The following is a 13,156-nucleotide window of genomic DNA, read 5'->3' on the forward strand; positions in this document are numbered from 1 at the left end:
GGGCAAAAATTGCCTAAAGTCTATTTGACACTATTTCACTTTAATATATATTTGCATTGAATATGGATACACTCACAATGCAAATATATTTAATTATACACACAATTTTAAATATTACATTTGCAAAAACAATGCATAATATTTGTTAGTATTATTTACCTCAATTTTAAAGCAGTTAAAAAACAAATGAGAGTAGAAACATTGTTAGTATGTTGCTGCTGCTTAGTAAGTGCCTAATTTCAATGGGATAATGTTCCTGCTCATCACCTCCCATCGTATAAAGTAGAATCACAAGATAGAATAATTATCCTGCAAACCCGTCAGGAATCGTCTGCTTTCCTCCAATTTATTATTCAATCATTTTTTTTCCCCCTTTTTTTTTTTTTTTTTCAAAACTCCAGCAGCTTTGTTACATCTAGTCTAATAAAGAATGTTCAGGACTGTAATCCAAGACTGCATATGAATGAATAATGTTAATGAAGTATTGCATTACATAAACCGCACATGAAAGAACTGCTAATTGCATTTGATGCTGGGTAATTCATACAGAGATCCTTAAATGAACAAACTCTCCCAGCTTCAGTTTTAAGGCTCCCCCCTTTGGAGAACTAGAGAGGAGCATAGTTATACTGTAGATTTTGGCATGTGAAAATGACTACATGTGTATAATACGTGTTATATGTGAAAAATGCATAGTTCCACCGCAATAGGAGGGGTAATAGATATCATCATAGCATGGGTTTACAGCCCGAACATGGCTGGGGTTGAAACAGCCCACATATCTGATAAATATTAATACTGTGAATTTATTGCCGGCTGCTGAAATGAGTCTTGTTGGTTCATCACTGCAACCCTTAACAGCTATCAGTAGCCCAACACAAGGTGTTCCTCGCGCTGGGCGCACTGTCTATTATATGACCCCATTTACTCTCTGAATGGCACTTCATTAAATGTTACCTTTTGGCCATGCCATGGATGGATGAAAATCAAAGTTACCAAGGCTGCAGGTCCCTGAATAATGAGTTTTTTTTCTCTCTCTCTCCCAGACCCAACCTTGAATATATATATTCAGATGAGCAGAGAGGTGGCAAAGTGCTCATCCCTGCCTCTCATTCACTCTCCCTCTCAGTTAGGGCTTTAATAAATTCCATTTTGCAAATACTAGGATTGTATGCCTGCAAACATGTTACGCTTGTTGCCGTACCTGGTGGGGGAGAGGAGGGGGAAAAAAGAAGGGGGAATCTTAACACTATAAATATACATGTGATTACACACACACACACACACACACACACACACACACACACACACACACACACACACACACACACACACACACACACACACACACACACACACTTGATAGGATTTATTATGGAGTGCATTTTTGCTGTGTTTGACAGCGTATCCAAACCCTTTGTGGGTCCCTGTGTTGAACATGTAACACATAATGACTGTTCACAGTGTAGCTGGGGTTGTGTGTGCGCGCATGCGCGCGTGCGCGCGTGTGTGTCTGATGCTGTGAATGAATGGGGGATTAAGTAGGAACACACTTTAAAGACCTGGTTGGTTTGGTGCCTTGACCTGTTATGAATTATATGGAGATTTCTGTATTATACACATCCAACACACTGTTTTGTAAAGCTGTTATACATTTTCCTTTTCAATTGTCATGCTAGTTTACTGGCTGTACTGTGTTCTACAGTGATATTTTTCACCTTTAAAAAAGTCAGCTGATGTGCATGTTTTTGAAACTTAAACTCGTCAGTCTTAGATTCATTCCTCCTTCCACTGTGCAGTAGAGTAAACTTGTACTAAGGCCACAGCTAGCCTATGCAGTAACTCTGCAGTCCTATGGAAAGTTCTTCTCTCTTCTGACTAGTTTGAGTTGATGTAATACATAACGATATATGTCGCTTAGCAGAGGCTTCTATCCAAAGCGACTTTGCAGCCATATTTTTTTTTTACGGGTGTTCCCGGGAATCAAACCCACTATCCTGCCGTTGCAAGCACCATTCTCTACCAACTGAGATACAGAAGTACTGATGTCAGTACAGGCCATACTGTCATCTCAGCCCAGACAGTCCCTCCCAGAATCAGCTCATTAGCTTTAAGTGGTGCTATAATGATCAGCTGAAAACCATAGATGCACCATAGTCTTTCCAACCTGGCATCTCATTGCCTTTATCAACACATGCTGTCGCAAATTATTGTTGAGGCCTCTCGCTCTCTCTCTCTCTCTTACAACCCTGCTCCCCTTTCAAAGTGATCTCCATAGACTTTTAATTCACAATGTTCACAAGCATTCCACTCGCCCCATTCGCAATTAAGCCAATTTGGTTTGAATATGTAATGATGTCATTTCCATTCCACCTAAATTAGCACAGAGACGCAAAGGTCAGGGTGGAAATTTCCACTCGGTTGGTTGGAACCCCTACAATCACATCACATGAGCCCAAGTAAAAAATAAATACAAAAAAAGAGGGAGAAAAGCCCTGTGGATTAGTGATGGGTTTCAGTTAGCATTAGCGGCGCGGTAAAGTGACACTCTCTGGTCGGGTTTCAAAGAGGAAAGAAGCCGCGGCCACCAGGCGCATCGCTTTTGTTTTGTATCCAGGAAAGGTCAGGGTTGCCTGTGCTGTGGCCCGGCCAGCTGTAGCCATCTGTAGCCAGGTGGTGGAGGTGGCTGTCTCTGGCTCTCTCCCTACCACAGTTTAGTACACACTACATAGTGAGTTGTCTCTATGTGGGCTAGAGATGGTGGTTGGGATAACACGGAGGGCTGATCATGAGATCATCTTTAACAGCGTGCTCGAATAAGAATTCTTATGATACAATTGTATCCTTTAATTAGTGGAGATTGGCTGCTTCCTCTAACGCAGCTTATTAGTGGAACCGCAGCTGTAGAACTGTAGAGCGAATCCACTCTCATTTGTCAGAGAGCCCCTTCTAATGTAAAACCGTCTTTCTTTCTCCCTCCCTCTCTCCTGGCTGTACTTCCTTCTTCTCGCCCTCAATCATATTTCTCTCTGTCTTTCTCTCCCTCGCTCTCTTTCCCATGTTCTCTCTTCCTCCCCCCTTTCTCTCTCTCCCTGTTTCACTCCACCCTGTCTCACCCTCCTTCACTCCCTCTCCTTCCTTTCCTCGCTCCCTCACTCCTTTCCTCCTTACTCAGCTGAACTTGGTATCGAGCGTCACCATGTCGAAGAACCTGCTGTCGGTGTCCCCTCCGAACGTACCTCAGACCCCCACCACGCCCAGCGCCCCCGTGACACCCATGTCCCAGGTGCCCCAGGTGCCCTCCCTGCTCAGCGCCGCCAACGTCCCCAGCATGGGCGCCATGCGCAGACGTCACTCCGACAAGTACTCCATGCAACTGTCTTCAGGTAAGAACCTCTACACTAAGCCCAGTCACCTAGAGTTATGATCATTAATAAAGTTGGGATTATTTAATTTAGTTGAATACTGTGTTGGACTTTCAATGCATTGTCACCAATAGTTGTTGTTGTACAACAACACAGTGTTTATTCCAATATGGAATGTTAGATTTAAAAGGGGGGGAAAAAGCCTCTGTATAATCAATCTATATGTAAATACACCAGAACTTTTTCTGAGCGTAATTATAACATGAATGTTAATTAAGTTCGAACGTTAAGATGTTCTATGTATTAAGCTCTTTGCATCTGTCTTTGATGTTTATATTTACTCTGGTATTTAGTATAAAATATGCATGAATGATTAATGTTCATACAAAATATCTACATTGATCTAATTTCATATGGATGCGTTAGTGTTTAAGAATTCTCATGAGAGAGATTAATATAAATGATATTTTGTTAGACATGGAAAATGCTGATTTGATGTGTGCTGCCCTCCCTCTTCTCTTCTCTTTCTCTCCCGCTTTTAATTTGATGAAACCCTGAACTAATTCCAATACCTTGAGGAATAAAATTTACCAATTATTTCAGGTGGTGACACAGTATTTATTTTTCCAGAGATCGCCCCAAACTATGAGTTTTATAAGAATGCCGATGTCAGACCGCCATTTACTTATGCAACCCTCATAAGGCAGGTGAGTGGGAGAAAAAAAATGAATTAACTTTGCCTGATTAGATTTAAATTAATTGCTGCTTGAATCGCAGGCAGCTCTGAGAGTGTGTGTCATGCTGCCTAGTTAGTAAACCATTATTTGATGTCATCTCATTTCAGGGTATCATGGAGTCGGGCGACATGCAGTTAACGCTTAATGAAATCTACAGCTGGTTCACGCGCACATTCGCTTACTTCAGACGCAACGCAGCTACTTGGAAGGTACCTACCCTGAACCTACTCTTACAGCCTTAGAGTACACTACTTCCTCATTTAGAGACATCTCTTTGTGCCATACCTGCAGTAAGAAAAGCTTGGAGGAACATTTATTTACTTGACACCAACAGATTAGCATCCCACTCCCCTCTCTTTAACCTGACCTCTTGAATAGAGTGAATTTTTCCAACCTCTTTCTCTCAGATGACAAGTGAAAGAATAATTCTGCCTCTGATATCGTTTTCTAATTTGGTGCAGTGGGGAGGAGTGGGGGCCTGGCACGCTAATTACAATACAGCCACTCAATCATCAGCACCTTTTGTTACCATGCACCATATTACTTCTCCTCCTGTCCCTCCCCTCACTCTACATCTATCTCGCGTTCCTCTTTCTCTATCTTTCTCTCCTCTCTCTCTTCCTCTTTCTCCCTCTCCATCCCTCCTCCCACACCCACCCAGCCTCTCTTGCATATCATTGGTTAATTAGTCTGAAAGATGGCTGTTTGCCTAGGGAGGCTGGGGCTGTGGCAGGGGGTTTTGTGTTTAGTGTCTGGCCCGTGTGCTCCTATACACACACCATAGCTCATAGTGGCGGGCTGGTGGCCGCGTGTCCGACTGAGGGGTTATGGCCGTTCAGCCGGAACTAAAGGAGACCCAAAGTGAGAATTAGCCTGTCAGGGAGAGAACACACTTCATTTACCAGGACAAAAGGACTCATTTGTATCTATGTCCTATACAACTTTCATTGCCTGCCTCTCCAACACAGTTAAAAATGTCTTCTTGATGCATCTGTTTTTGGGGGGAAATGTGTGTGTGTTGCTGATAAGTATATTCCCTCCCTCTACCCCAACACTACATGTATCAGTGTTTTATTCTCACCCACCTTAAGCATAATTCGTTAGCCAGTAAGAGCCAGTGGCCATTGTGGATACTCAGGACAAGGAGAGGATGTGGGGGGGGATCAGGGTACATCCACCTCTCATCAGCATGCAAAGCATATCAGAGCACTAGGTTTAGCAAAGTGAATTAATTTGGATTTGGGATGCAAATGATGTCGGCGTGTGATTACTGATCCACAAGGGTGTGCTGCAAAAGACTCCGGACTCTTCCGGATTGTCACACAGTACTGTGTGTTTTTTTTTACTTGTTTAGTCAATTGTTTTATCACTAACTGGTCATTAACCAGCACACACATTACACACACTCTCTCTCTCTCTGTCTCTCTCTCTCTCTGACACACACACTTTATATTTTTCGTGGCCCGGTCATGATATAGAGAAGTGGGCACAATGGGCATTAGAAATAGCTCAGTCCCTCTCTCTTTCACAATAACCTAGGTGATATATTTACATTTTGAGCTCCCACATTTCTTTTGTAAGGCGTTAGAGGGATGATCTGTGACGGGCTTGTCATTTGATTAACTGAGAGAACTTAAAAAAAAAGAGAGAAAAAAAAGAAATGAAAGGTGATTTAATATTTGAGCTTGGTCTCATCAGCTCTGAGACTGGAGGATCCCGCCTCCACTCTGCTCCTCACTCCCCAGCAGCTTATTAGATCTAACTGTATAGCATGCATAATAAAACTGCTCATTTTCTCATTAATATTAAAATGATCATATTCAAAAGCCATGGGCATTAAGATCAATCAAATCCTGGGATTTTCAGGTCAGATGCGAAGATCTGCTTATGGGCTGTTTTTTTCTTCTTTTCTTTAGAGAATCTCTTTTCTTAAAGGGAAAAAACGGTATACCTCGTTGGGAAAATGAATGCACGTGAAAGCGGCGATATTAAAGAAAAAGTTATTATTTGTAGGCTTTTTGATGCATGTTTTGATTATGATTTATCTGGAATGTTGGGATAGAATATTGTATTTCTTTTGTTGATTTTCTTTTTTTGTATATGTTTCATGTTTGCGTATACATGCAGTAATGCATACATGTGTTAACGCATGCATAGCTCAGGTCATTTTGATAGCAACACTTTGCTTTAAGGATATGTGACAATATTACAACAAAAAGGTGTCGAGATCTGATTATTCGTTTGACTCCATGCACAGAATATTTCGATATAGTAGACATCCGGGTCTTCCCTGTGGCTCAGCTGGTAGAGCATGGTGTTTGCAACGCCAGCATGGTGTGTGCAACGCCAGGGTTGTGGGTTCGATTCCCACGGGGGGCCAGTACAAAATAAAATAATAATATATGAAATGTATGCATTCACTACTGTAAGTCGCTCTGGATAAGAGCATCTGCTAAATGACTAAAATGTAAAATGTAATCCTTGTCAGCCTACTCCAAAACCACCTCACACCAACCCTCCTCTTATCCTCCACACCTCATATTATCACCGGGTTAGCGGTTAGCCACCGGATGGGAAGGGCCTCAAATCTGTGATAGTGTCATCTTCTTAAGATACTGTCATTAAGACTAGAGCAGAGGGTTGAGGCCTGCTGCTGCTGCTTGCTACTGACATCACCATTATCACCACAGCATTACCACTTCTGTCACCAAAAGCCATTCGCTATGCTGATTACCTCCTTTCAGCCTACTTACTCTGATTGATATGTACTGTGTGTGACTTGTAAGTGCATTCGTACTCGCTCACTTTTACTAATTAAATCAATGGTGCGTGAACGTTAAGAATTTCAACAAAAAAAAATCTATTTCCCTTCGTTTCTTTCCTTCCTTTCTTAGGTGGATAATAAAAAAGAGGGGGAAAAAATGGACTCTTTCCATGACCTTTCTCTCCTTGTTTCCATCTGTAGAACGCCGTTCGCCACAACCTCAGTCTGCACAAGTGCTTTGTGCGTGTGGAGAACGTGAAGGGGGCCGTGTGGACGGTGGATGAGATGGAGTACCAGAAACGCAGGTCTCAGAAGATAACAGGGTACGTTAGAGCAGAACTGTCACTCTAACTCCCCACCTAGTCCTAGGGCCTGTACCGTATTACCACTAATAATCAGCCATTTTTAAATATCACTGTAGTACAGTATATGGTGTCTGTTCAAGGGCTGCCGTTCATTCTAAAGTGATTTAATGTCACAGCTATTAGGAGAAATAGGTATTTTACAATGATGTTAGATATTTATTTTTTTATGTTGGAATATGCCATTTTGTAAAAATAAGAATGTTTATTTCAAACTGTTTTGTGTATTTGTGTTTCCTGGTGTAGAAGCCCGACGCTTGTGAAGAACCTTCCCTCCAGCCTGGGCTATGGAGCTGCTTTAAATGCCAGCTTACAGGTAAACACCCAGTATTAACCTGCGAGTGCTCTGTCAGATCCTGTACGCTAGACAAAATGTGACTTGATTCCCCTCCATTGTATTATGGGTACTATAGCCTACAGCTGTCTATGTGTGTGGTTTCTATGTGGTTAAATGGAAGTAGTTCTTAAGACCTCAGCCTACTGTATTGTGTGTTCATAGTCAGCAAGGGAGATGCAGAAGAAAGTGGCTAAAGTTGAGTGGAGGGTCTCACTCTCCTCCCTCTCGCCCTCCTCGCTCTCCCTCCCTCCCTCCCTCCCTCCTCGCTCTCCCTCCCTCCCTCCCTCCCTCCCTCCCTCCCTCCCTCCCTCCCTCCCTCCCTCCCTCCATCTCTCTCCTTCTCTCTCCGTCTGTCTGGTTGAGATCAGTGAGAATGGAGGCCACCCTGTGGCTAGTGCAGGAACCAGCTCTTTCTCTCTCTCCAGCTTGAATACAGGCTCAGATTGATAGCAGCCGCAGAAAATGCAAATGCATTTGCATTAATATTTATCCAAGCTGTCATAAATGATTTGGCTTCATACTGTCGGGCCAGCCAGCAAGGTGCTCATAGCCAAAACGTACAATTTTAATCGTAAATATAACTTGAATGCGCAGGAGGCAAAAGTGTTAAGAGTTCTATCTTATGTTGGAGGTAACGTTTTTTGGTCTGTTTAATAGTCATCGAAAGCCAACATGGTGATATCAGTGACATCAAAAATCTTTCACTGTGTGGAGTTATATTAAGTCGAATAAACCATCAGTGAAAACTGTCCAGCGATGGTTGCAAACTATCCAATCATTAGTCATTTACAGCCTCTAGAAAGCAACCAGTAATTGTCTTAAAGGAAAACTCCACCCAAAAACTCTCTTTTGGTATTTGTTTCATTAGTTCATTGTTGATATAGTCCCAAAAATGTTTTGCATGTCAGCAATCAAATTTCAAGATATATAACTTTCAAAATACAGCTCCCCATCGCTGTTTTTGTTAGCATAATAGATTGTTAGCAGTCTTTACTAGTATTATCTGTATTTTGAAAGTGATATATCTTGAAATTTGATTGCTGACATGCAAAACATTTTGGGACAATATCTACATCTATTGAAACAAATACGAAAAGATAGATTTTGTGTGGAATTTTCTTTTAAGTGTGAGGTTTATCCCAATGATGGCCTATAATCTGAATACCCTTTTGTCTCTAACTTCCATCACTTTCTCTCTCTCTCTCTCTCTCTCTCTCTCTCTCTCTCTCTCTCTCTCTCTCTCTCTTCCTTTTTCTCCCTTCGCTCACTCCCTCCCCCTCTCTCTATCAACCTCCCCCTTTTCTCTCCCATTCTTTTCCTCCCTCTCCCCTTCCTCTCCCTCCCTCCCTCCCTCCCTCCCTCCCTCCCTCCCTCCCTCCCTCCCTCCCTCCCTCCCTCCCTCCCTCCCTCCCTCCCTCCCTCCCTCCCTCCCTCCCTCCCTCCCTCCCTCCCTGCCTCCCTCCCTCCCTCCCTCCCTCCCTCCCAGGCGGCGCTGGCTGAGACCTCCCTGCCTCTGCTGGGGAACCCTGGTCTGATGAACAGCAGTTCGTCTGGCTTGATGGGAGGCAGTCCTCCTGGTCTAATGGGCGGGAGCCCCCCTGGTATGCTCGGCGGTAGCCCCCATGGATTGATGGGTGGTAGCCCACATGGATTCATGGGCGGGAGCCCCCATGGGTTGATGGGTGGCAGCCCCCCAGGAATGATGGGAAGCAGCCCCCCAAGCCTGCTCCAGTCCGACTTGAATGGATCGCTGGATCACCTGGACACCAACGGCCACAGCAGCCCTGGAGGATACTCCCCACAGGCACACATGTAAGTAGCACTCAGTGGCTTCTCGTTGGTGGCGATGCACGCACACACGCATTAACGCATGCACACACACCTACCTCAGTGTGTTCACTGTAACACAGAGAGAGAGTTGGTGACAGACCTCCCCCTCCGTTCCATGTACCAGATGATACAGTAGCCACAGTGGATCCCCACTCACCCCATAGCTGTCTTTTGTTAGCATCGTAGCTTGTTAATAGTCTTTACTAGATTATAACATAGTGGGAGGTTTTTGGGGACTAATTTGATTTTAGTACTAAATTAACAGCGTATTTTGGCGGTTCAAATACATTTCAACGACACATTATGCCACACCTGAGGTGAGCTTTACATACATGGCTGTCAGTCGTAACAGTTATAACCTATAAAAAGAAGATAATTACACATTCGGGTTGAATTACTCCAATGTCTGCATTGTAGGGGTTTAGATGTCATATTTTATTCAAGACCGTCCATATTAATATTTAGCAGCTAACTGTATCATTAATTACTTAAAAATCTTTGCCTTCTCTATCTTTTTTAATGGAGCCCAGAGAGAGAAAGAGGGCCATTAAAAATGTATGTCATGTGGATTTCAGGAATGTGTATGTTACAAATGTGCTCTCCCTCTAACCAGTGATGTCACACGTGTCACTGTAGTCCATGTTTACCTAGCCAAAGATAGGAAATGGAGCACCAAGGGCGCTGTATGTGAAGCTACTACTTCCTCCATCCCCCACACACTTCCTCACCCCGCCCCCCCATTTGAAATCAATGATGCAAGCCCAGCCACAGTAGCTAACTTGCTAGCCATCTCTGGAGTAGCACCGGGAATTAAGCCAGTTCCGTATCGAAGAAGGGGACTGACTTTTCTGAGAGGAACTGGCCGAACCCATACATTAATTTGTTTGGATGTGTTTATTCCTTTCGGAAATGGGCCAGAGTGTGGGGGGGGGGGGGGCTAAGTGGGGCATATCTGCAGTGCCAGACAGAATCCCTGTGTATCCACTCCCCCAGGCTGTTTAACTTTTAATAACGGACAGAACAGGAGACTCTCTCTCAGACGGCCTCGCCTCAGTGCGAGGGGGTGCTGTGGAGGCTGCCTCCACTACCGCTCTCCGCCTTTACACGGCCGCAACATCCTCAAAATGGAAGAAATGTGTTTTTATGAGTGGGTTCTCTGGGATGCACTTAATAATGAAGGGAGAGTAACACTAACTAAAGAGTACACGGCGTACCAGCCGGTCCTCAGGAGAGAGCAGGGAAACTTCAGAAACCAAGTGAATCGAACAATTAGACAAACCTTTTTCCCCCACTTCTGGAGGTTAATGCTATCAGCCAAACAGCGCCTCAGATAGCTCCAGGCATGTTACCATTTATGTGTGTGTGTGTCCCCTCAAGGGTATGCTTAAGAGGAAGAAAAGACTAAAAAAGACAGGAACTAGATGTGCTAGCTAGAATTACAGTACAGTAGGATGCTGCTTAAGGACTTCAGTAAAAACCGTTTCACTTTGAATAAAAGAGATTTAGACTTTCAAAAATGTACGCATATTGACCACAGTATCACATTGTAAAATTTGTGAAAAAATTGACCCAAAATCCTTTGTTTTTTATGTTGCATTGTTATGTAAGGCCATAAAGTTGTTGTATTTACTGTATATCACTCCGCACTCCTTGATAACCGTAAATGATCCATGTTCAGATGCTATCATGTGTGTCACTCTGTCCTCTGATCGTCCCCCGCCCCTCGTTACCATACGACACATAGCTAATGATGTTATTTGCATCCCTGCCATGCCTCATACAGAGCGTGATTACCAGTGATCATAATCTGCCAGTGATGGTGATGAGTCTCTGTCCAAGATGCACTTATGAACCACACACACACACACAACACACACACACACACACACACACGAACTTCACACACACACATAGCTGGTATTTATCAGACACAGAGCCTAGGCATTTAGTCCAGACTTCATAATGCCAGCTAGCCATTAACGTATAAATGACTCATCCAATGGTTCTCTAATACAGTGTAAAGCCACAACGAGGACTAATCATTTTTCTCCTTTCTTTTTTTCATTCTCCAACCACACAAGGATGTTAGTGGTTTATAATGAATACAAATGAAAGCTATGAGCTATGCCTGTGATGATGAGGAGAAAGGGTTGTGCTGCTGGGTGTCTAATGGCTGTATCACATCCGGCCGTGATTGGGAGTCCCATAGTGCGGCGCACAATTGGCCCAGCGTCGTCCGGGTTTGGCCGGGGTAGGCCGTTATTGTAAATAAAAATGTGTTCTTAATTGACTTGCCTAGTTAAATAAAGTTTACATTTTCATTTGTATTTTTTTATAAAAAAATGGCTGTGCTACTGACCACCATCTGGTCCTGCCTCATTTGTCTCCCGTTAAGATGAATATCGTCAATGTAGCATGTTTGTTGTAACATGTTAAATACAAATGATTTATTACAAAGCTTGAGGGAGATCCCCAAGGATTTCAATATACTTCAGAAAGTATTCACACCCCTTGACTTTTTCCACATTTTGTTGTGTTACCAGGAGGGATTAAAATTGATTTCATTGTCATTTCTTGTCAACGATCTACACAAATTACTCTGTAATGTCAAAGTGGAAGAATATTTTGCCTGTGCTTAGCTCTATTCCGTTTCTTTTTATCCTAAAACACTCCCTAGTCCTTGCCGATGACAAGCATACCCATAACATGATGCAGCCACCACCATGATTGAATATGAAGAGCGGTACTTAGTGATGTGTTGGATTTGCTCCAAACATTACGCTTTGTATTCAGGACATAAAGTTAATTTCTTTCGCACATTCATGGTGAAATCCCTGAGCGGTTTCGTTCCTCTCCGACAACTAAGTTAGGAAGGACGCCTGTATCTTTGTAATGACTGGGTGTATTGTTACACCATCCAAAGTTGAATTAATAACTTCACCATGCTCAAAGGGATATTCAATGTCTGCTTTTTTAAATACCCATCTACCAATATCCCTTCTTTGAGGCATTGGAAAACCTCCCTGGTCTTTGTGGTTGAATCTGTGTTTGACATTCACTGCTCGACTGAGGGACCTTACAGATAATTGTATGTGTGGGGTACAAAGATGAACTAGCCATTCAAAAGCATGTTAAACACTATTATTGCACACAGAGTGAGTCCATGCAACTTATTGTGTGACTTGTTAAGCACATTTTTACTCCTGAACTTATTTAGGCTTGCCATAACAAAGGTGTTGACTCAAGACATTTCAGCTTTTTATTTGTATTTATTTTTTAATTCTAAAAACATTATTCCTCTTTGAAATGATGGGGTGTTGTGTGTAGGCCAATTTTCAATTCAGGCTGTAACACAACAAAATGTGGAAAAAGTTAAGGGGTGTGAATACTTTCTGATGGCACTGTATATGTTTTTTTGTTGTAAAAACATGAATTGGGAGAGATATCAAACACTTCATATCAAAACATATGTCTGTTGATTAGAGTGGTAGCTCTGAATATGAATATTGTTCGTTGTTTTTATTTACGACGACAAATTCAATTCGGTAAACGTGTTACCAGATAGAAAGAGTGTATAGAAATGAATCCCAGAGAATCGTTCCATCCCCTCTTCCCACCTGGAGGGGAGAGTTCTGTTTATTCTGGTTTCTCCTCTTGAGTGTGTGGGTTGAGAAGGAAACAGAAATATTCATCACACCGCCTAGCATCCTGGAAAGGCAAAGCTTCTCCTTCTAGCTACCACATCTGAATATGAATTTATT

The 13,156-nt window shown here is 42.8% G+C and overlaps 1 protein-coding gene across 18 annotated transcripts in view; it reads left to right on the forward strand.

The window, feature by feature from the left end:
- LOC106609245 (forkhead box protein P2) overlaps positions 1-13,156 on the forward strand; it is a 118,465-nt gene that overhangs the window by 99,572 nt on the left and 5,737 nt on the right. For 10 of the 18 annotated variants that reach the window (XM_014207811.2, XM_014207819.2, XM_014207807.2 and 7 more), the window contains 6 exons: positions 3,176-3,386; positions 3,969-4,072; positions 4,210-4,311; positions 7,068-7,189; positions 7,469-7,544; positions 9,052-9,377. In XM_014207811.2, the coding sequence (XP_014063286.1) occupies positions 3,176-3,386; positions 3,969-4,072; positions 4,210-4,311; positions 7,068-7,189; positions 7,469-7,544; positions 9,052-9,377 (941 nt within the window). The remainder of the gene's footprint in view (positions 1-3,175; positions 3,387-3,968; positions 4,073-4,209; positions 4,312-7,067; positions 7,190-7,468; positions 7,545-9,051; positions 9,378-13,156) is intronic. The other 8 variants (XM_014207810.2, XM_014207814.2, XM_014207825.2 and 5 more) reach the window with 3 other exon arrangements.

This window comes from Salmo salar, chromosome ssa07 (assembly GCF_905237065.1).
Source record: "Salmo salar chromosome ssa07, Ssal_v3.1, whole genome shotgun sequence".
NCBI classification, from domain to species: Eukaryota; Metazoa; Chordata; class Actinopteri; order Salmoniformes; family Salmonidae; genus Salmo; species Salmo salar.